Genomic DNA, 23543 nt, shown 5'->3' with positions numbered 1-23543 from the left:
TTACCTGTTTGTGTCCCTTAATCTGTATTTGTTCCCTTGAAAGTGCAGGGAGACACATGAGGGCAGAGGCACTGGGTAAACACCTCCCGCTCCTCTCCACGCCGGCAGCGGCGATTAACACCGGGTAAACAGAGCCGACTGCCAGCGAACCTGTGGCCGGGGGGGACATGGACCTGCAGTCACTCCTCCCCAGGTCTGCAGGGGAGATAAAAGCCGGGGTTCTGGGTGCATTGCGTGAGCAGGACTGCAGCGTGGAGCTGCAGCTCCGGTGGCCGATGCCTGGTGGCCGGTGTCACGGTGCCGTGGCCTGGCTGACGAGCACCATGGGCGGGATCAGCTGCCGCTGCTATAAATAGGGCTGGTGAGCTGCCCTGGCGAGACAAACCGAAAGTTGAACCTCGGAGCGTGGAGGAGAAGCGTGGTCTGGCGTGGGGCAAGCGACGGGGAGGAGGACGAGTGCTGCGGGTGTTCTGTGCTGGGAGCTCCATGGCATGTGCATGATGGCAACGCAGAGCCTGTAGGGCTCCGGCACAACCAGGACATGGACCACAGCACCGGGGCAGACTGATACGGGCTCCCCAGGAGGCTCTGGGCAATGGCAAGAGCTCAGGTGGGGCTCCCAGGACCTTTCCCAGAGCCCCAGGTTGGGCCATGCCCTGTTTCTGACTCTGACTCAGACTCCGAGGATGCAGCTGCGGGCGGCACGGGACCTGGCACCGGGGTGCAGAACCCCTGCCAGGTCATCCACAGTGGCCACTTCATGGTGTCATCCCCGCATAGCGACTTGCTGCCCCGCCGGCGCCACCACCGCGCTGAGCCCGAACCGGCCGATCCCCGGAGCATCGACCCAACCCTCACCCGGCTCTTCGAGTGCATGAGCCTGGAGTACAGGTGAGTCCCAGATCATGCTGGCATTCATCTCAGGGACCCCCTGGCTCTTTGAAAGCACAAGGTTGTCTGATCCCTACTGCCCATCCAGGAACATGCTGCTAATTGCCAGCTGGCATCATCCTCCTCTTCTCCATGGGGTTGTGATGTGTCCATGAGATCTGGAGTCAGTGGCATCCCCACTGGGCTGGGTGGCTTCACAGGGCTTTGTGCAGGGCCTCCTGAAAGCTTCTCCTTCTGTCCTGCAAAAGCAGATGGGTGATTGCATCATTGCCTCAATCGCACAAGCCCACGATGCTCATCCCACAGCTCCTCGGTGATACCAGGAGAGCCCACATCGTATCTTCTGGTGCCCAGGTCCCGCTTCTGGGAGGTAGGCCCAGAGGTTTTGACTTCTCTCACACATAGCATCAGGGTGACTTGCTCTGCTGATATCAGTGCAAAACTGCTTGCACAGCTCTCCTAAAATGTCCAGGTGAAGGCCCAGAACAATGATGTCCTACTGATGCCCTATGAAAACAAATGTCAGCAAAACAGCCTTGAAGAGTTGCCCATTGCTTTGTTCCACGCAACATCTCACTCAGTTGCTGAGCTCTCAGGTTCACCTTCAAGTCCTTGACTGCTCGACATGGTGGAATATGTGGTCATTGCCAGAGCAACCCTGGTGACACTGGGACAGCACTCCAAGGGTACTGGTTGCCACATAGCTGTGCACATTTTGCCCATCACCACATCCCAGGTTGTGTGGTTTGCTTGCAGTTGGTGGGGCACAGCTCTTCCCAGAGCTGCTGCTCCGGCTGGCGGGAGCACAGTGAGCTTCAGCGTGGGTGACCCAGCTGGGGGTTGTGCTTCATGCCTGGCACTGTTAGGCAAGTCACCCCTGAGTGCCATGCACAGGGGACACTGGTGGCCTCACTCTATTTTGCTCTCCCAGCCCCTTACTCTAAGTCTCACAGCTTGGGACTGGAGGAGCAGACACTGCTCCACCCCAGGTGCTCAGCTCTGGACTCCTGAGATGCACCACAGCCTCCTTGTGCCCCTGAGCTCTGGTGCTGCCCGGGCAGAAGGGAAGGGGACAGGGTACAAGTGCCTTCACACGTGGAGGGGACCTCCACAGCTGTATGTCACCCAGGGCTGGCCATCGTGCTGCAGACAGGGCTCCGTCACTCCAGATCTCCCTACTCCTTGCACTCCTGCAGGGCCTTGTTTCCCTCCTGCGCACATGACCGTGCACACATCAGCCCCAGGCCCAGCACCACTGCAACCTGTAACTACAGCTGAACAGTAGCCTCAGTGAGGAGGATCCACATCAGGTACAAAGCATGAGTGCAACCACCGACGGCCACCCTGGAGTCAAGAGCACTACAGATGTCTCCTGGCTGCCTTGGTGCGAGAACAGATCTTGCTCAACAACCATGGGAGCAGTTCTTGGTCTTCCATGGAGCCAGGGTAGCTGCAGGCCATGGAACCCAAACAGGGAAACTTTGACATTGGATGTTCTCCAAACTTCATGCTCTGTTCTTCTCTCTTGGAGTTCCTTTCATCTTTAGACACTCTTCCCCTTCACCTCTCAGCTGTCATGCTCTGCAGCTTGCTGGAACCCTAAAAACAGGACGACAAGCATTGGTCAGAGATCAGGCTCAGCCGAACCTGGACCTGGGTGCAGTGCTGGATGCGCCTCTCCACAGGTGCGACTGGACCCTTGCTTTGGAGTCGACCACTCTGCTGGCTACCTGCTCTTCAGGCATTTCTTTTCTCCCTTCAGAAACCTATGGCAGCTTTGCAAATACACTATTGACAGCTGTAAGCAGCAGTGGGAGGAAAGTATCAGAGGAAGGAAAGGTAGTTCAAAGACACTTGGTGGACCTCTTAGTCTCATCTGATTTAATACTTCTTTGCATCATCTGCTGTTTTACGCCTTCCAGCCAGGTTCCTCAGAAAGGGTGCTGGTGCAGCACAGGCTCAGCTGGAGTTGTCAGCCAAATGTCCTCCGGTCTTCAGGAGTGCATGCACAGCTGTGTTGTAGCCTAACTCCTGGTGAAGCAGACTCCACTGAAAGGTATCAGCTGGGAGACACCTCTGGAGTTCATAGTCCATGCCTTGGGCAGAGCAGGGCTAACTCCAAAGCCAGATCAAGTTGCTCAAGGCCATCACTCTGATGGATGGAGACCCAGGACGGTAATCCCACCATCTGTCCACTCTGCCCCAGGGCTGCACCTCTCTCACACGGAAGACCTCTCTCCATGGCTCTAATTGGAGTTTCCCTTCTCCCAGCTTGTGCTGTTGCCTCTTGTCCTTTCTCAGCGCATGTCTGAGAAGCACCTGGCTCCATGTCCTCCACAGCCTCCTTTGGGTAGTTGAAGGCAGCAAGCAGATCCTCTCTTCACCCTCCATTCTTCAGGCTGAACAAGCCCATCACTCATCCTCTTCCTCCATCATGTACATCAGTTCCCAACCATCTCAACGTCCTCCTCTGAGATCTCTCCATGTGGGGATCTCTTTTACTGGGGAGACCAATCTGGACACAATACCCAGGCTTGGTCTCAGCGGTGCTGAGTTGAGGGGAGCTATCGCTTCTCTTGGCCTGCTGGCTCAGCTGTGACTGTTCCAGCCACCGTTCCTCGCTGCCTGGGCTCCTGCCATTTCAAAGGTCAAACACTCAGTTCTCTCTGAACGGCACCATGTTTCAATGGCTGTGGCTGTACATCCGGACACCTGTAATTCCTCCCCTCACCAGAATTCCTCCGCAGCACTTCACAGACTTTCATCGCAGTCCTGGCTCGGCCTGAGCAGTCGCTCTGAGGATCTGCTGTTTAATCCATCACATGCTGGACTGTGCATCACCCCCTCGCTGGGAAAGAAATGCTCTCTCCCCATCAGGGCTGCCTTCCAGCAGAAACTGGTTTCTTCAGATACCTCAGAGAGAGGCAACTCCCCCCACCAGCATCTTCCCCCTGGTGCTGGGGGCTGGGATGAAGCAGTTCCCAGGTCATTTGTACCCAATTTCCAGGATGCTACTCTCCTTCCAGCAGCATCCCTGCTAAAGACTTCATGATTCTCCTCTGTTCCTTCTTAGAATCATAGAATCATGTAGGTTGGAAACGAACTTTAAGATCATAGAGTCCACCCATAACCCACCCCTGGCACTGCCCCATGTCCCTGAGAACCTCCTGTCCGTCTGTCCAGCCCTCCAGGGATGGTGACTCCAGCACTGCCCTGGGCAGCCTGTTCCAATGCCCCACAGCCCTTTGGGGAAGAAATTGTTCCCCAGATCCAACCTCAACCTCCCCTGGTGCAACTTGAGGCTGTTTCCTCTTGTCCTATCACTTGTTGCTCGTGAAAAGAGACCAAACCCCACCTCTTCAACCTCTTGTATTTCTTGAAGCCCCTCCCTAGACTGCTGTTTCTCCCATGGGTGACCCCCCTGCAGCACACGTGGCCTCCCAAGGTTCTCCCGAAGAGCTGAGCAGGTGGAACCGAGCTCCTTGAGGAACTGCTCATGCTGTCATCACCTCAGCGTGATCTGCCTGGCCGAGCAAGCTGTCTCCCCATCACAGCAGTGTCACTCCTCGCTCCCTGGTGTCCTGCCTTGCAGAGCTGGTCTCCTGCACTCACACACCCTCCTGTCACGCAGTGCAGGGTGACTGACCTGGGGACTGTCCTCCTGAGGGGAAAAACCTGCGTGCAGACGGGAACTGCAAACTGCAGACACCTGTGCTCTTACCTTGCACATATTTATCTTGTGCTTCAGAAGAAGGCTCCTGCAGCTGTCCCCAGAGCATAACATAGATTAACCCCCTGCAAATACCAGGAGGGGAGATTTAGCAAGTAGGGACATGAGACTGGTAAGTGATGTGGAGTATTAACTCTGGCCCTCTGGTCATTTAAAACACAGCAGGCTTCGATTACACACTTGCATGGGCATTTGGTACTAATTCATCCTCCTGGCAAGCTGAGAGCAGGCTCAGGGGTTTCCTTGAAGTGGGATTGCTGCTATAGCTTTGCTGCACTCACTAATTGATTCTCTCGTTCACAACGCCTCCAACACACACATACAGGGGTGGAAAACACCCAGGCAGAGACTCCAGGGATGCAGATGTTGAGCCGCCCTCTCTCCACTTCATTCCCTCAGGATTAACCTGCGCTTTTCTTCGCCCTCCTGGCAAATCATTCGCCTCAGCTCACTGCAGCTCCCCAGCACTCACCTGCAGCCCCACGCGTGAGCTCAGACCAGCCGGCAGTGGCTCCCGTGGATGTGGCCACGTCCTGCAATTGCTGCATCCAGCCCCAGTGTTTGATGAGGCTTCGGTCCCATCCAGACCGCAGCCGGGCCGGGGGCAGCGGGATGCTCCGGCGGGGGAGCAGGGCTCGGGGATGATGGCAGCCCCGGCTCAGCAGATCCCTTTGTGGCTTTGCAAAGGGTTCAGCAGCTTCTGTGATGAATTATCCACATGATGGGCAATGGCAGATCTGGTGAGGGGGAAAGGCTTATGCTTCAACTAAACCCATTTGTGCTGCAGAGTAGCTGTGCTGTCATCAGCAGCAGGAGCTGCTCTGTCATTTCCCGAGGATTTGGGGCCGATCCTGTGCACGCACTGTGCAGCCTGTTCCCACACTGATCACAGTGGGGTCCTGTCTCCAGACATCCCCAGAACAGCCGGTTGTGGACGTGTACCTAGCTCGGCTGGCAGCTATCCGGCTTCCCAGACAACTATTTGCAAGAGGATTTAGATGACTTCCCTTCTCATCTGGGGCATTCCATGCTCACTTTGTGCAGAGGTAAATGGCTGCCTGGGGCAGAGCTGTGAGGGCAGAGGCTCTGCTATCTGGGAGCAAATACACAGAGCGGGTCCCTATCTAATCCCCAGTACAGGGTATTGACACCTTTGTCACAACACTGCCCTCAGGTTACCCTGAGAGGGCAGAGCTCGCTCCCACCAGAGGCTTTTCATCAGTGCAACGCAGTGAAGAAAAAAGCTCATTCAGGTAGTAGAGATTTGAAGTCGGATTTGAGCACAGTGATTTTTTTTTTGCTTTGGGGCACTTTTCAGGAAAATTATGGTTAGATTTTTAACTTTCTTTGCCAGACTTTGGATTTTAAAACACAAAAATTCAAGATAAAATACTGACTTTGGTAGCAAAGTTTGTGAGAAATGCAACGTGCAAACCCCCAGGAAAGGCTGTTGCCATTCAGCCAGCCAGGACCAAGCTGTGTCCTGGCCACCAGGGGGGCTCTGGCAGCCCCACAGGGACCCTGCCCCTGGCTGCAGGGGGGAAGGTCCAGCAGGCTCCTACCTGCCACAGGACCCTCAGTTTGGCTGTTCCCCTTCTGCTACCACCCGTTTCTCTTCATCGAGTAATTCCTCCCCCTTCCTCCTGCTGTTATGTCAAGCAAAATGCTCATTTTGCCAGGAAAGCAGGGGTTGTAACACCTTCAACTTCTACACAGGCTCCATGAATCACAGAGCAAACAAGGTGCAAGTGGCTGAAACGGAGCCCGCGCTGACCCACAGCGGGTTTGGTCCCAGGCTGAGCCGTGTCCCCACCTCACCCCATCCCACAGAGACCCCACAGCTGGTGCGGGGGTCTGTGTCCCCATTTCTGCAGCGGGACCTCCAGCCTATTTGGTGCAGCCCAAACCTTTCTCACACTCAACGTGGCGTTTGCATCCATCTCCCCACAGAGATAATTTCAGGGAAGGGTGGAACACTTTTCAAGGCAAACCAGGGAGCAAAGATCAGCCTGATAAGCCCCAAAACTGAAAGGATTGTTAATGGGGAAAAACGGCATTTAGCGGCGAAGCCCAAAGGCATCTCCCCTCTGCCTCCAGGTCCACAGCAGCTCCGGGGCCGCAGCCCCACCAGCCCCGCACGTGGCCGAGATGCCCGGCTGCAGGCGTGGGGCTGCGGTCCGTGTGCTCGGCCGCTCCTTTACCCGGCTGTGGAGCGGGCGGCACCGGGGAGGAGTGTGGCCATGTAGCCTTGACCGGTAGGAGCTGGCCGTGTGCCCGGGAAACCCGGCCCTTCCATTGGCTCCTCTGCTTGGCACCACCACGCTGTTTGCCTTGTGCCGCCGGGGAAAGTTCAAAATCCTGGTGATAATGGAGTGGTCAGTGCACAGCCAAATCCTTAACTCTCTGCAGGCTGGAGCTGCGGGGATACGGGTCCTTCCCCAGCCCCTGGGGCTGTGGGTTGGGCTTGGTGTCCCTGGGGACACCGTCCCCATCCAGTCCTGCGGGTGGGAGCAGCTGCTCCCAGACACATCCCTGCACCGGGCTCTGGAGGGGTCCCCGGCCCTTGTCTCCCGCCGTGAGATGGGTCAGCACACCGTGCCCTCTGCCCTGGCTCGCTCCCTGTGCCCACGGAGCTGCGCAGGAGCAGTGCGGGGGTCTCACTGCCTGTGCTCTTGCCTGTTGGGGCTGCCTGGCTGCAGGATGGAGGGCAGCACCTGCCTGCAACAAGACAGACACCTGCCTGCTGGCTGCACCGAGCTCCCAGCCCAGCTCCTCACCCAGCCAGCACAGCCACCGAGCAGGGAGCCCCCCGCGAGATGGCCATGCTGTGCCGTGGGAGGCAGATTTACAGGCATGATAATGCAGAATCAGCCAGAATATTCGTTCAAGAGTGCTCGGAAGTTCCACAAGCTTGAATGAACAAGTGTACAGCTTCTTAAAGCATTAGCCATGAACTGCTCCTGCTTGCAGCACTGCAGCACAGCCGGATGGCACCGCATGGTGCATCTGGAGAGACACGGGAAACAGGACCTGGGGAAGGGTCTGCAGAGATGGACAGGGACTGGATGCAGCAATCCAGCACCAGGGACCAGGGCAGTGACCGTCCCTGTGCTGGGAATGGGGAGGCCAAACCTCGAATCCTGGGGTCAGTTCTGGGCCCCTCAGGCCAAAAAGGCCTTGAGGTGCTGGAGCGAGTTGAGAGAAGGGAACGGAGCTGGTGAGGGGCTGGAGCACAAGTGTGATGGGAGCGGCTGAGGGACCTGGGGGGTTCAGCTGGAGAACAGGAGCTGAGGGGAGACCTTCTGATCTCTGAACTGCCTGGAAGGAGCTTGGAGCCAGGGGGGTCGGGCTCTGCTCCCCAGGAACAAGCGCCAGGAGCAGAGGAAACGGCCTCAAGTTGCACCAGGGGAGGTTGAGGTTGGATGTGGGGAACAATTTCTTCCCCAAAGGGCTGTGGGGCATTGGAACAGGCTGCCCAGGGCAGTGCTGGAGTCACCAGCCCTGGAGGGTTGGACAGACGGACATGAGGTTCTCAGTGACATGGGCAGTGACAGTGCTGGGTTAACACTTGGACTCAATGACCATGAGGGTCTCTTCCAACCAAAATTATTCTATGAGAGCCTGGCCCAGGTTGGCCAGAGAGGTGGTGGATGAACCATCCCTGGAGACATCCCAGGCCAGGCTGGACGGGGCTCTGAGCAACCTGAGCTGGTGACGATGTCCCTGCTCATGGCAGGGGGGGCACTGGGGAGCTGGGAAGGTCCCTTCAACACAAACTATTCTGTGATTCCATAGCTCTATGATTCTCCAAGGCCATGCACTGATGGGTGTGAGAGCCTGGCAGACACTGGGCTCATGGAGAGCAGTGAAAAGGGCAGAGTGACCCCAGTCTTCCCCCAGAGCTCCTGGGGCAGCAGGACACTCAGGACCCCGCAGCGGGTGCATGCAGGGTGGTCGTGTCCCTCGGTTGGAAAGAAACAATGCTTAGTGCAATGGGGCTGCCTGCACTACAGTACCCATGAGGGACATCACCACCACCATGACGAGCTGCAGAATGAACACGGCTGCCTCCAGGAGCTGGGAAATGAGACGGAGGGAGTCCAGCTCGGGCTGGGGGCTGGGGCGAGTGGTGCAGGTTTGCAGGGATGGATGTGGAGAAGAGGCCAGGGCAACACTGGTCCTGCTCTATGCTCTTCTTGGGGCACAGGCAAGTGTCCCTTAACATCCTCCAGCTCGCTGTCCTGTCCTCCCCAGCCCCACGCAGATCACTGCCCCTGCCTGTCCCGCTGCCTGCGCCTGCCCCCAGCTGAAGGTAGCATTTCCAAGCCTTGCCTGGCATTAAAAGGAAGGTCAGAAATAGCTGCCCAAATGCTGTAATGAGGCAAGAGCCACAGCAGTACATGTTCGTGGGTGTCTCGCCTGGGCAAGAGACTTCCCTTCGCGTCCCACTGGGCTGGGACACAGCCGTGCTGGCCAGGGGCAGCAGGATCCCACCTTGGACCCAGGCTTCAAGCCTCCATGAATCAATTCCTCTGTGTGCTGCGCTTTAATCCCAGGGCTTGAGAAGCCTTGTGTGAGCCTATGAGGTTCATGGTTTAGGTCTGTGCCGTTCTCAGAGCGAACAGGATCTGAGAGTGCTCCCGTGGGTGCTCCCGTGGGTGCTCCCGTGGGTGCTCCCGTGGGTGCTCCCACGGGTGCCAGGCAAGCAGCCCGCAGCAGAGCCACATGGCCATGCCTGCTCCAGACTTGCCACCAGGCTGATGGTCTCAGGGCATCTCCAGACTCAGCCTCCTTGGGAGATCCCAAATCAGGAGGGCTCCGGAATAGTGCCCTCCCCTCAGCCTCTCCTTTGCTTGGTGTTTTAGTGGGAAGCTGGTGTCTCCAAAGTGGAAGAATTTCAAGGGGCTGCGGCTGCTTTGCCGGGAAAAAATCCGCCTCAACAACGCAATCTGGAGAGCGTGGTACATCCAGTGTGAGTATGGGGCAGACCCTGCTCTGTCGGCCACATGCTGGCGATGTTGGGTGGAATGGGGCTGGCACTGGGGCAGCGATGCACAGGTACACGGACACCCTCCTGTGCCCAGGGATGGAGCCATGGGTAAAGCCAGCTGTGTTTTCCCCCATGCAGATGTGGAGCGGAGGAAGAACCCTGTGTGTGGCTTCATCACCCCGCTGGAGGGGTCGGAGGCTGATGAGCACCGAAAACCAGAGGTAGGGCATGGTCCCTCGCAGCTCTCTGGGCCAGAAGCAGGTCTGGGTGGCACAGGCGGGAGCTGAGCACACGGGCACAGAGCTCATTGTATTTCATAGATTTACTGGGAAAGGTGTTTCTGACATGGCACAAGGGACCCAGCCCTGGCTGTGGGGTGCTGGGGCTGGGGATCTCAGTCGTGACCCTCGTGCTTCCCCCCAGGCTGTTGTGTTGGAGGGCAACTACTGGAAACGCCGCATCGAGGTGGTGATGAGGGAGTACCACAAGTGGAGGATCTACTACAAGAAGCGGGTGAGTGGCCCTGCCGATGCTGCTCCCCATCCCATGGCAGTGGCACTGGTGGGACAAGGTATTAGCATGCCCAGTGTGGAGCCACGGCTGACCAAGAGCGGGACGTGGCACGCAAGATGCCAGCATGGGAGTGGGATGCTGCCTGTCCCCATGGTGCCAGTGACGGGGAGCACAGTGGGGACCCCAGCTGCCTGCAGTGCTGTGGTGAGCTCCAGCAGCCCGACCTGGGCTCACAAACCAGTGAAGAGTCTGGAGCACAAGTGTGATGGGAGCAGCTGAGGGACCTGGGGGGTTCAGCTGGAGAACAGGAGCTGAGGGGAGACCTTCTGATCTCTGAACTGCCTGAAAGGAGTTTGGAGCCAGGGGGGTCGGGCTCTGCTCCCCAGGAACAAGCGCCAGGAGCAGAGGAAACGGCCTCAAGTTGCGCCAGGGGAGGGTGAGGTTGGATCTGGGGAACAATTTCTTCCCCAAAGGGCTGTGGGGCATTGGAACAGGCTGCCCAGGGCAGTGCTGGAGTCACCATCCCTGGAGGGTTGGACAGACGGACATGAGGTTCTCAGGACATGGGGCAGTGCCGGGGTGGGTTATGGGTGGACTCCATGATCTCAAGGGTCACTTCCAACTAAAATGATTCCATGATTCCATGATTCTATGATTCTGTGATTCTACGACTGTGCCCTGCTCGGAGCACGATCTGGGGCTGGATTTGGCAGCGCACCCACAGCACGTGTTGGAGTGGGTTAAGTGGGGCCACGGCTCAGCCGCCGCGCTCCGGCTGGGCTGGGATTTTCTGGCACACCGCTGGCAGCCGCGGCTCACCCCGGCAGCACGTGCTGCCAGGCACGCCAGGAGGCTCCACATCATTTCAGGTGCCCGCTCTTGGGCATGCTGGCACACAACCTTGGCCACCTGCCACACGGGGTGGAGCATGGTCCAGTCTCCTCCCCAGCCGCTCACTCAGGACCGATAAAGGCCGGGGGTGCCACGGGCAGGCAGGGCACTGGCAGCCTCGCACCACCACACACCGCCTGTCCCACCGCTGCGGTGGCTGCTCAGCCCAGACCCTGTAGAGTAAAGGCAGATGTGAACTCGCGGCGGCCACGCTGAGCCCCCAAGTGAACCTGCTCCTGAGCCCTGCCCACTTGTCCCCTGCCCCTGGCTCTGCCCCACACCCTGCCTGCCCTGCCTGGGGGGTGACCCAGGCTGTCCTCTCCTTCCAGCTTCGCAAGTCCACCCGGGAGGGAGAGCTCTCCAGTCCAAAGCGGGTGAGTCTGGGAAGGGTGGGGAGGAGGGGAAAAGGGGATGCAATGCAGACCCCTGCGCTGGGCAGCTTGGGGGGAGGGTGGATGAAAGCCCCAGGGTGTGACAAGCCCAATGGGATGGGATGCGAAGCCCTTAGGATGGGAGATTCACCCTTCTGGAGGCACCAGGGTGCCAGGTGTGAGGCTTTGGGGTGATAAACACTGCGGTAAGCATATGAGCTGCAAGGGAGAGCAGCTGGGGAGCCAGGCATGGACTCGACCCACAAGAGGTGCCCACCTGGCCCTTCGCTCCATGTCGTGCAGGATGAGGATGTCTGGAGGCCAACAGAGAAATGGTGCAACCAGCTTTTCTGCAATGTGGTGCCCATGCTGCTGGGGGATGAGGAGGAGGACCCGGGGAGTAGGCAGCACTTCGACTTGGACACCTTCCTGTCGGACATCTCTGATACCCTCTTCACCATGACACAGACGCCCAGCGCCCACCAGGAACTCCCAGAAGATGGTAGGTATCCCAGACCACACTCTAACAGGAGGTGGAGGAGGTCCAGGTGGGCAGCATGCACCATAGCACCTTCTCGCCTCTTGGCTTAGCCCTTGAGAGCTGCTGCTTGTGTCCTCTGGGCAGATGGGGTCCCCTGGCAGCCCTCTTGCCCGGGGCAGGAGGAAGGGATTCTCCTGCCCTCCTGCCCTGCCCAAATGCAGCAGGGAGCCACCAGAGGAGGAGATGCTCCTGCTCTGCCCAAATGGAGCTTTTGTTCCGTTTGAGCAGGGTAGGAGCAGCCCCTCTTTTGGTAGCTCCCTACAGAGCAGCCAGGTTGTCCCAGGCGGGATGGGATGAGCTGCCTGGGGAGGGTTGCCCCCATGAAAGACCTTGTGCCAGCCTCTATGGCCACTCTTTGCTATCCCTGCCTGGCTGGGACCCTGGAGCTCCTGCAGCACCAGGCAGGACCTGCACCAAGGATCAGCTTTTCTCTGGGGTTCTTGGGTGCTGGATGAGATCCCAGAGGTGGGAACAGGATGGCTCTGAGTCTCTGCAGTGCGAGTGCCGAAGTCCCTACCCGTGCACGGCTGCAGGGCAGGGTGCAGTGACGTGGGGTGACTCTGGGGTGCCACTGAGGAGTGGCAGCCAGGCACGTGTGGTGGAGTAGCCATGCAGGAAGGTCTTGGGGGTGCAGTGGCTGAGTCTCGATGTTTCAGCTCTGTCCTTTTCCAGCATATGTTGGGAATGCTGACATGATACAGCCGGACTTGGCACCCCTGCAGCCCAGCCTGGATGACATGGAGATCTCAGGTAAGAGAGCCCCAGACGTTCAGTGGCATAGAAAAAACAGCGTGTGTGGGGCAGGGTGCTGTGGGGCGGGGGCTCAGCACACCTGCCTGCACCAGGAAGAGCCCACCCAGGGGCTGTGGAACCACCTCAGTTTGTCTACAGCCAGAGGAAGGATAATTGTTTCCTGCAAGAAAGAGGAAACCTCTAGAGAGCAGGTTGTGTGTTGGGTGTCCCCCTCCTCACTCCTGAGCTGCCAAGGGGGTCTGGCCCAGAGATGGGACCCTGTGCTGGGCTGTGCTACATCCTCTGGGGACAGGTCCCTGCCAGGCTGGCCCTGAGAGGCAAACTTGGTGTCCAGATGAGGCAAGGGGACTGCCAAGGGGACAAGCGAACAATTGTAACGGCAGCCTCCTGTAGGGCGGCCACTGGTGCTGCTGGTGCTGCTGCACAGGCTCTGAGCCACAAGTGTCCATGAGCACCATGGAGTTGGTGGGGACGTGTCCTGGTCCCAGCCGTGCTGTGCAGTGTCCCCATACACCAGGGCTCTGGTGCACGCTGTACCAGGGACCAGCTCTGCCCTTGAACTGGTGGCCTGGGCACACTTTGTACAGTGGGAGCTGGTGTGAGCTGGGGGCTGCAGCATCTCCAGAGCCCTCTGCATGTCTGTGAGCAGCCTGCAAGCTTCACACGGTCTCCACTTCCCTCAGTGGGAGGAAACAAGGGTGTTTGCACCATACGGCTGTGGGGTGATGCAAGACCAGATGCTGGTGGGGAGCAGGCGGGAGCACCTGATGTGCTGGGGCAGTGCTGGGATGTCCTGGGGATGGAGGGTTTGGGGTGGGAAGGCTCCTGCCAGCCCTCCCTGGCTCATTCCCTCCAGAGGTCCCATCGGGGTGAGTGGTGCTGGGCAGAGAGTCGTCCTCATGGCCGGGCCTTTGCCAGAGGGCAGAGCAGACTGAGGGCAGAGCTCATGGGCTGCAGGTTCCTCAGCAGGAGCAGGAGGGGCAGGGTGAGCTCTTCTCTGTGACAGTGACAGAGCCCAGGGAATGGCAGAAGATGTGCCAGGGAGGGTCAGTGGGACATGAGGAAAAGGTTCTGCACCCAGAGGTGCTGGACACTGAACAGGCTCCCAGGGAGGTGTCACGGCCCAACCTGACAGTGTTCAAGAAGAGACTGGACACTGTCCTCAGACACACGGGGTGACCTGTGGGGTGTCCTGTGCAGGGACACGAGTTGGACTCCATGATCCTGGTGGGTCCCTCCAACTCAGGACATTCTATGATTTGCCTCCTGTCCCCAGGTGCCCCTTGAGGGTGTCAGTTGCTGGGAGGTGGGACAGCTCCAAATGGGTTAAAATGACATTTGGCAAGAGTCCCTTCCCTCAGGAGCTCCTGCATGGCCATGCAAAGCTGCAGCAACCCCTTTCAAGCATCACCTCACCACAGTGGTGTCACAGCAGCAGCCCCAGCACCTCTCTTGGTGGATCCAGCTCCTGTCCATGCTGCCAGCGTGGCAGAGCTTGTGCTCAGGAGGAGATGGCAAGGGGCATGGCAGTGCCCATCTGAAGTGACATATTTCTATGAGCAGCCAATTTAGAACCACAGAATCATAGAATGTCCTCAGTTGGAAGGGACCCACAGGATCATCAAGTCCAACTCCTGTCCTGTCTTTATTTCCTGAGGAAAAGCCCTGCATTTTGCTGCAGGGCGCTGCCTGGGAAAAGGATGGGTCTTGCTGCAAGTACATCACAGGAAAGTGTCCCTTCCCATGCCCAGCAGCTCCACACAGGCAGACTGGTGCAGGTAGGGAGGGTCCCAGCCCAGGTGGGGTCAGGGATGGCACCCCAGGATTCTGTGCCCTGGGGAGGGCAGGACCCCCTGGGGCACTTGGAAATGCATTGCCCGGAGTTTTGTCCTGGATGTGGTGTTTGCAGGGATGCTGCACAGAGCAGCTCACCCCAGTGACAAGGGATGACAGTCCCATGACAGCTGAGCACTGCGTGTGTTGAGTGAGGTGTGCGGTGGGCTGCGCGGGTGTGCGGGACAGCTGTGCAGAGCAGACACGTGCGCACACTGTGCCATGGGCCGCACCGGCGCTGTGTGCCCACGGGACATGGGAGCAGCAGGGAGAGGAGATGAGGCGTGAATGCTGGGTACCAGAGCTGTGGGTGGCAGCCGTCCCAGCTGTGTCCCCAAGGCCACTTTTCTAGCAGGGTGTGCGATGGCTTCTCGTGGCTGGGGAGCAGCCTCGTGCACAGCACCAGGTGAAAGAGTATGGGGTGGGCACCGCGATGGCGGGGACAGGGCTGCCGCAGGGTCACAGGCTGTCACCGTGTCTGGTGGCGGTGGCAGAGCTCAGTGCCTGTCACTCAGCACATGCAAACCAATCCCCACATGAGGAAGCACCCCGTGTCCACAGCGCGTGCCAGAGCCTGCTGTGGGGGGATGGAGAAGTCCCGATGGCAGAGGCGAGGGAGCAGCCCGGCCCTGTGCCCTGCTGGCACCACGCTCCAGGTAGGACCCACGCCAGGCACCGGGGTGCTGGGGGCTGCGCTGGCTGTCCCGTAGGATGGCATCGCATTGCAGGACCCTTCCAGAGCCTGGGGCCAATGCTGGAGGGCCCTTGGTTTGGGAATGGACTCTGTAGCCCCGATCCCACTTGGAAAGCAGACCCAGGTGTGAGTGGGGTGCCAAAGGTGTGATGTGCCGACTGCATGGGCTCCTCTCCCTTGAGCAGTGGCATGTCCCGGCCACACCGTGTGGCCTGGGAGCAGGTCATGGTGATACAGGGTTGGAGAAGAGCGTGGTCAAGGGCTGTGGGGTGGGGAAGGGGCAGCAGAAAGGGAGGACAGGGCAGCCAGTGGCTGCCAGCCACCTTCTATCCCTGCAGCGCAGCGAGAAACACAAGAGGAATTGAATCTGCAGAGCTGGGCACCAGAAATGCCTATAAATACGCACAGAGTTTCAGTGCTGGTGGCAAGGGACAGTGTGGGGCTGGGCACAGCGGAGGGCTGGGGACAGCATGGGGCTGGGTGCTGAGACCCTGCCGGGCAGCCCCGCGGTGCAGGGGAGGCTGTGCCATGGTCCCTCAGCAGGGGAAGGGGCAGTCTGAGGGCTCAGGGCTGGCACTGCCCCATCTTGCACCGGTGTCACCTCAGCTGGCAGAACATGGCACTGCTGGAATCATCAACAGGCTCGGCCCCACAGCATCCCACTCTGCTACACATTCGCTCCTCCAGCGTAGATTCCAAGGGCTCCCAGGCCTTTGTGGGTTCAAGCCGGGGCAGCCCAGAGCCCACAGCCTGGGGGAAGCGCAGGGTCCCACAGCCTTGCTGGTGCCCATGCCGGGCAGGTACAGCCACCATGGGGGCTCAGTCGGGCTCTGCTGGCATCAGAGATGCTCATGCTCATGCCAGCTGAGGAGCTGGGAGCACGGCTTGCCAGAGGGGACGTGAGCGCCTGTGTCCTGGGGCGGCTGCTTGGGCAGAGTCTGTGCCAGGAGGTGCCACTCAGGTGCCTGCAAACCCCGTCAGTGCTCCTGCTCCATCCTGCACCCTGCAGCCCCACCCCTGCCTCACAGCCACCCTCTCCAGGGAAACCCTCCTGGTGGTGATGCCTGAGCCAGGGCTGGTACAGGCAATGGCCGCACCGAGCCGAGGTGTGAGAGGAGGTGATGTGCCCAGGGAGCTCATTTCACCAGGGTGGTGTCTGCCCCAAGTGTCAGGCCAGCCCTTTGTGCCGCAGTGTCTGAGCCTGCGGAAGGAGCAGGGCTGTGGGAAGGGGAGAGGAAGGGAGAGGGAGTCACGGCAGGGTCACGGGGCTCGGCTCCGGGAAGGCCATGGGATGTGGTTAGCCGCAGGCTGCACGCACGGCAGTGCTGGTGTGGGGAGGCAAGCACTCGCCATGGCTTCAGGGGGCTGTCCCCCGTGGTCTGTGAACGTGGTGACCCACTCTTCTGAGCTTCCCGCTGTGGCTGCCCCACAGCCCGGGTGTCACGGTCCCTGCCCCGGCCCGGCACTCGTTCAAGAGGAGCGGGACGGCCCTGCACCCCTGGCAGCAGCCCCAGTGCTGAAGCACGCAGCACCCAGCTGGGTGTCGGAGGCAGGGTCCTCACCCTTGGGTGGCACTCTGGGTGGGTTTTCCTGTCCCCATGCATGTGGCAAGGCTGGCCCAGGGTGCATGGGCTGCCTTGTCCCTCCATACTCCAGCATTTCACAACCTGGGTAACAAGCCCACCAGCAGAGCTGGGACCTGCCCCGGCCCCACAAGGTGAAGGGCTGGCAAATTTGCAGGACTGGCAAATCCCTGGCAGGGCTGGTCATGGGGTACAGCTTCCTCTGGGGCTTGTCACCCCTCTGGGAAGGGCCGCTCACGCCTGTCACCCTGCCTCCGCTTGTCCCTGCAGATATTTTCACCAGTTACCGGCCAGTACCATCGCAGATGCAACCAGGCTACCAGGAGCTGCCCTGCTTCGTGCCCATGGCTGAGACCCAGTTTGGCAGCGGGGGGTCCCTGATGGGTGCCCGGGATCTCCCCGCCAGCCCTGAGGCCCGGCTCCCACCCAGCACCCTCCTCCAGGTAAGCGGGACCCTGGCCCGTGGCCTCTGGCTGCCGGTGGCCCAGCCACCCCCACCCTGACCCTCCTGTGTCTCCCACAGCCCAGCGGTGCCTCCCAGCTTGGCCTGCATGGAGCCTTCCTGGCCCCCGAGCTCCCCCCAGCCCCGCTGCCCCCCGAGCACCCCCCTGCAGCGTCCAGCCTCAGCCCCCCGCTCCCACACAAGCCCCTGCTGCAGTATGGCATCCCCGGCAAGCGCCTCGGCCTGGAGCCACCGGGGTCCCCCTACGCACCCCCTGGGGTGCCACTGCTGTCCCCGGACCCCCTGTTCTCCCCTGCCCCAGTTCCCCATTCCAAGTGGGGTTCACCTGTCCCCTCGCTCGTCACCCACACTGCCTCCCCCCTCTCAGCACCCTGCTTGCCCCCCCACGCCCCAGGGCTGGGCTATGGGGTGGGCATGGTGCCTCCAGGGTACCCCAGCCTGGCTGCTCCCCAGCTCCTGCCCCCTGCCCTGCTGGGCGACCCCAGGTTTGCCCCCACCAAGGGGCAGCCCCAGGGCGGGAGTGGGCAGCTGAAGGCGAAGCCCAGCGGCACCAAGGCAAAGAGGCTGTCAGGACCCCCCGCGCCGCCCCCCCAGGCTGTGCCCACCACCTGCCTGAGCCAGCTGCTGACCACAGGTACCGGGGCTGGGGCTGCGGGGACACGGGGGCATGCTATGGGGGAATTGGAGGGGGAGTCGCTTTTTCCCTGGGGTTGGGATGCTGGCGGTGCTGGGCACGGCACGCACCTGTCCCCACAGCGCAGCAGCACCCAAACCAGCAATGAAGCCCAGGGGAGCCCCCCAGCTCCAGCAGCCCCGGGAGGGAGACGGGGCCCAGCCATCCCCAGGCTTGGCCATGGGCACCGCTGCCAAGTCCCCTGATCTCCATGGCCCCAGTGGCACAGATGGGGCAGGGGGTCACCGGCATCCTACCTGTTCTGTGATGGGATGGGTCCTGCAGAGGTTGTCACATCCAGCCCCATGCCAGGCTGAGGAGGGGCCGGGTGTCCCTGCCTGCCCCACGGCTCCCAAGTACATCCCCGCTGCAGGGGCACCTCTCTCCAGGGGCTGCTTCTTCCTTCCCCAGGGCGGATGGGTGGGGAAGGGGCTGCAGGAAGGCCAGTGCTGGGGCCTGGCTGTCCCATGGGGCAGGAAGGGTCACCCGAGCCCTGACACCCTCACACAGAGACACCCTTCTGCTCCCTGCCCTCTTGCAGCCAAGCAGGAGCTGGCCTTGGATGCCCCACACCCGATGGGTGCAGGACTCATGCCCGCGTCCCCTGTGTCCCCGGTAAGCACTTGCCTGCCCCCCCAGGCTGGGAGTTGACCCCCCAGGTCAGCAATTGCCCTCCTGGTTGCTGGGGCAGGGGGAGGGCCACCCTATGGCAGGTGGGAGATGGGGCTCTGTGGGGTCACCCATTGCAGTACGGGGCTGGACGGGCACAGGGCAAAGGACAGGACATTTGGCCAGGGTGGCAGGAGTCACCTGGGTGTTTTCTCTCCTAAAAGAAGCAGAGCAGAGGTGGGAAACACGTGGCTTGCAGGGCCCCTTTCCTAGCGACACTGCCCTGGGGAAATGGGGCTGGGCTGCCCCTGCAGGTGGTGGGATGGGGCTGCACATCCCCCCCGGGTGTCCTCACAGGAATCACATTATCAGTGCCCAGGCACTGACCGACCAAAGGGGAACGTCTGGCCCCCAGTGTGCATGGGGCACTGGCCCCCCAATCTCCCTCTGCCTCCTCCCAGCAGCAGAGCACTGTCCCCGATGTCCCTGCCGCCTTCCTCTCCAGGATGGCCCAGCTGAGCCCAGGACTGGCTCCTGGTTCCAGCCCTTCCCAAACAGTGCCGGTACCGGTGCCGCCGATGGGTACCCAGCCGGGCCCGCTGCTGGTCCCCAAGGCAGAGCGGCTCTCCCCCACATCGGTTTGCGGTGAGTCTGGGGTGCCCCAAGGAGCCCCACAGGACACCTTGTCCCCTGCATGGAGCTCAGACCAAACATTGTAGGAACGTTCAATTTCGCCTCTATCCCAGCTGAGCACAGAGGCTTTGTTTGTGCTGGGGACGGCACAGCCCCTTCGCCTGCCTCCTTCTACAGGGGCAAAAGCAGAAACAGGAAAAGACAAAAAAGAGCAAAATGTCAGACTGTGGTTTTGAAAACCCAGAGCTTGGTTTTCAAGCGGGAAGCACCCTGCTTTCACCCACAGAAGCCAGAGCGGCAGCTGGAAACCAGGCTCTGGTGTTGCTCCCAGTTCAATCTGGTGCTGCAGACCACAGCCTTGCTGCCCACAGGACTCTCTCCTGGTGATTTCCACCCTAGAAATGCTGGGAATTTAAAATGTCCCACCCCAAATGTACCCCTTTCTGAACAGCTGCAGAATGAGGAGCATTTGGGATAAGACAAAGCAATGAGACATGGTTGGATGCTGGACTAGAGCACCTGTATCAGCTGAGCAGAGCGGCTGCCCCGGTGCTGGGCTAACACCGCAGGCCGCTCCTCTCTGCCCATCCCTGCAGGACCCTGGTGTTCACCCATCACGAGGGGCTGTGGCTGCTGCCACCCCTGTCCCCACAGCATCGCACCTCTCCCCAGAGCATCGCCTTTCCTTTTCCAGGCAGCGACTGGTCCAAGCCTGGCCAGGCTTCCCCGGGTCCCGCTTTGGCGCGGGGTGCTGGCATCGCTCTGCACCACCCCGCACCCCGGCGGGGCAGGCCTGAGTCCAGCAAGGTACGCAGGAGCAAGTGCTGCCTTTGCTATGGGAACAGCCCCCTTTCCTGTTGCCCCCCAAGCTCCACCCTCACCCTTGCTGTGAGCTTTGGGCAGCCTGTCCCCCATGTTGGGGCAGCCCAGGGCTGTTACCACCGCTGGGAGGTGCCTGACGACACTTGCCTGCAGATGGAGAGCCGTCGCATCACCCACATCTCCGCCGAGCAGAAGAGACGCTTCAACATCAAGCTGGGCTTCGACACACTGCATAGCCTGGTGAGCACGCTGAGCGCCCAGCCCAGCATCAAGGTGAGCATCCAGAGCTGTGCAGATGGGCCCTGGGCACACAGGGACATGGTGTGTCACCCAGGGATGCTGTGTCCCTGGGCTGCTCTGGCCTGTGGGGCAGGAGGCTGAAAGCCCACCCCAGGCACAGGAGACCCAGGCAGTGTGGCTATGCCGGGGTGCTCTGGGCTCTGGAGCCTGTGGCAGAAGCTGCTCAGGCTCAGCAGCGGGGAACACGGCATCTCCAGCCCTGCTGGTGACCCACACCCTGCCCAGCCAGTGAGGTCCCTTCGCCACCTCAGCCCTGTGTCCTGCCAGGTCAGTAAGGCCACCACCCTGCAGAAGACAGTCGAGTACATCTGCAAGCTGCAGCACGAGCGGGCGGCTCTGCAGGACGAGGCGCAGCGGCTGCGGGAGCAGATCGAGGAGCTCAACAGCTCCATCAAGTAAGGAGGAGATGGTGGCAGGCAGCCCCTGAACGCCTCAGGGCCGCTGGGCAGGGCAGGCGGCAGCGCCGGGCAGGCAGCAGGACACTGCAGGTCTCCTGAACCTCCCAGGACATGCATTTGACTCTGTTAGCCCTCAAATGCTGTTTGGGGGGAGGGATGATGCTCAGGAGGCAGCACTGTGTGGAACTGGAGCATGTGGGCATGCTGCACAGCCACACTGGGAGGGGGACATGGTCTGCCCACCCCGACTGAGGCCCAGTGGGGCATCCCCAATGGCTCCCAGCCTCCTGAACACAGACCCATGGCACTGCTTGTGCCCCACAGCCTGTGCCAGGAGCAGCTGCCAGCCACAGGGGTGCCCATCACACGCCAGCGCTTCGACCAGATGCGCAGCATGTTCGACGAGTACGTCCGCTCTTCCACGCTGCAGAACTGGAAGTTCTGGATCGTATCCTTTGGGGCCAGCGCCTGCTGCTCACTCTCACCCTTCCGCCAAGCACCAGGTTCTCCGGTTCAGCCGCTGCTCCTGGGCCTGTGGGGTCCCTCTGGCTCAAAGAGGCTCTGGAGACCATGGGGAGACGTTTCCCAGCCATGGTGGGAATGTGTTGAGGTGCTGTGGTCAGGAGGAAATTTCTGTGACAAGGAAGCAAATGGAGTAGGAGCAAATGGTTTGTCCTTGGGAAGAAGGGAAATCACCAGTGGAGCTGAGCTCATGCAGGGAAGAACTCCTGGTGACACAGGAACTGGCTTTGAGAGGCAGCAGCCATCAGCTAGGGATTAGGAAAGGTCCAAACACAAAGCTGGGGTCATGATGGCTTGGCCTTGGTGGCCATGTGGCACAGCAACCTGGAAACCCAGCTGTGCCCATGCCTGGGACACGAGTCTGGGCTCCATGTGGTGGAGAGGATGGAGGGGACCAAGGGCCAAGGAACGGGGTGTCACAGGGCTGGACCTGCTTCTCCGTGAGTGGGGATCAGACACCCTGGGGCCATTGAGCCTGCAGAGACTGTGGTCTACAAAGCCCCCAGTGTCACAGGGACGGGCAGGCCCCGCAGCCCACAGCACGGGCAGCGCAGGTGAGGCACAGGTGGCTCCTGCCGCAGCTCGGGAGCACTATGGAGCTCCTTCTGCAGGATGCTGCGGATGCTAAAGCTGACACAGGCTCCAGGATGAGCTCCTGGCAGAGGTATCTGCTGTGGATTACTACACACACAAAGTCACTGGTCCCCAGCTGTGGTCCCTGGAGGCTGGGAGCACCACAGGAGCACATGGGTGTCATACCCTGCTCCTGGGCACTTCAGAGCACACTGTGCTAGCTGGCTCCTTGATCTACTCTGGAAGAGTTGTCTTGTGTCTAAACAACCATTTCTGGCAGCCCCAGCTGGGACAGGGTTTACACAGCCCTCCCACTGCCTGCCCCGGGTGGCATCCGAGTCCGCCACCCAGCAGTAGGAGCTGGTGCCCAGCACGGTGCTGTGCTGAGGAACCAGTAGATCTGCTCCACGGTCCTGCTGCCCACAGCTGCCGGGTGGGTGACCATGGCCTTGGCAAGTTTGGTCCTTAAGTCTGCTGCTCCCATCAGTTCAGTATCATCATCCGGCCCCTCTTTGAGTCCTTCAATGGCATGGTGTCCACAGCCAGCATGGACAGCCTCACCCAGACGTCCCTCGCCTGGCTGGACCAGCACTGCTCCCTCCCGGCGCTACGGCCAAGTAGGTGGCCCTGCTCCTGCCCAGGCCCCCCCAAAGAAGCCGGGCTGGCCTGTTGGCATGGACTGGCAGCAAAGCAGAGGAAAAGGACAGGGGTGTCGTGGGGCTGACACTGCACAGGAGGGAAGTACCGGTGGGACATCCCGGGGCCGTGTGCTTGGGACTTTTCCGTGCTCCTGTCACAGCCCCGCTCCAGTGGAGCTGCTGCTGCTGCCCAGAGCCGAGAGCCCACGTCCCAGCTGGGCAGGGCACAGTCCCCCAAAGCCCCACGGGGTGGGTTTCCCTTCACCCCCAGCCGGGGGCTGCGGCCAGGACCTGTCGTGCTGTAGTCTGGCCACGGCGGGCAGGGCGGGATGGGAACGGTCAGCTCCCTGGGGATGGGTGAACCCGGGCCCGTTCCAGCCCCCAGCGCACGGGGGGCTGCTAACACACCCCCTGTCCCCGCAGCCGTCCTGAGCTCCCTGCGGCACCTGAGCATCTCCACCTCCATCCTGAGCGACCCGGCCCGTGTCCCCGAGCAGGCGACCCGGGCGGCGGGGGGGCTGGGCCGAGGCGGCGGTTCCTCGTAGCGGCCCCGCGGGCTCCCCAGCCCCGCCAGGGCCACGGACGAACGCCCAACGCCAGTGCGGAGCCGTCACGGCCGGAGCCCAGGACAGCGCTGGCTGAGGCAGCTCGGGGCCGCGGGGCTCGCCCCGGCACCGGCACCGGCACCGGCTCGGGGAGTCCCGGCTCGTGGCTGCTGGGCCTGGGCCTGGCCCTGGCCCCACGTCCCCGGGCCGGCCGGACCCCAGAGAGGGCGCGCAGCACGGGGTGAGGGAGGACAGTGCTGTCCCAGCTTGCACAGCTCCCAACAGGACTCAGCCGTTCTGCCTGATAAAGCTCCCGCTCTGCCCACAGGCCCTTGCGTGGTTCTTCCGGCGCCGGGCGGGGCGGGGCGGAGGCGGGGTCGCAGCGGCCGGGGGCGGGAAGAGGGGCGGGAGCGGGAGGAGGGGCGGGAGCGGGAGGAGGGGCGGGAACGGGAGCTGGGGCGGGGGGGAGGGCGAGGGCGGGGGCGGGGGCGGGGGCGGGGGCGGGGGAGGGGGCGGGGGCGGGGGAGGGGGCGGGAACGGGGGCGGAGCGGGCGGGCCCGGAGCGGAGCGGTACCAC

The 23543-nt window shown here is 61.1% G+C and overlaps 1 protein-coding gene across 1 annotated transcript; it reads left to right on the top strand.

The window, feature by feature from the left end:
* Positions 1-247: 247 nt before the first annotated feature.
* On the top strand, positions 248-23293 carry MLXIPL (MLX interacting protein like). Its single transcript, XM_065853218.2, is given in 17 exon segments — positions 248-891; positions 9487-9593; positions 9750-9832; positions 10035-10124; positions 11345-11389; positions 11690-11888; positions 12600-12677; positions 17061-17281; positions 17284-17887; positions 18468-18541; positions 19000-19180; positions 19863-19975; positions 20144-20263; positions 20558-20685; positions 21013-21136; positions 22271-22400; positions 22845-23293. Coding segments are annotated over 17 exon segments (2715 nt in total). The 5' UTR covers positions 248-595; the 3' UTR covers positions 22967-23293.
* Positions 23294-23543: the final 250 nt, after the last annotated feature.

This window comes from Patagioenas fasciata, chromosome 19 (genome assembly GCF_037038585.1).
Source record: "Patagioenas fasciata isolate bPatFas1 chromosome 19, bPatFas1.hap1, whole genome shotgun sequence".
Taxonomy (NCBI): Eukaryota; Metazoa; Chordata; class Aves; order Columbiformes; family Columbidae; genus Patagioenas; species Patagioenas fasciata.
Note: the sequence above shows the minus strand (reverse complement) of the source record. Positions and strands in the feature narration are given on the sequence as shown.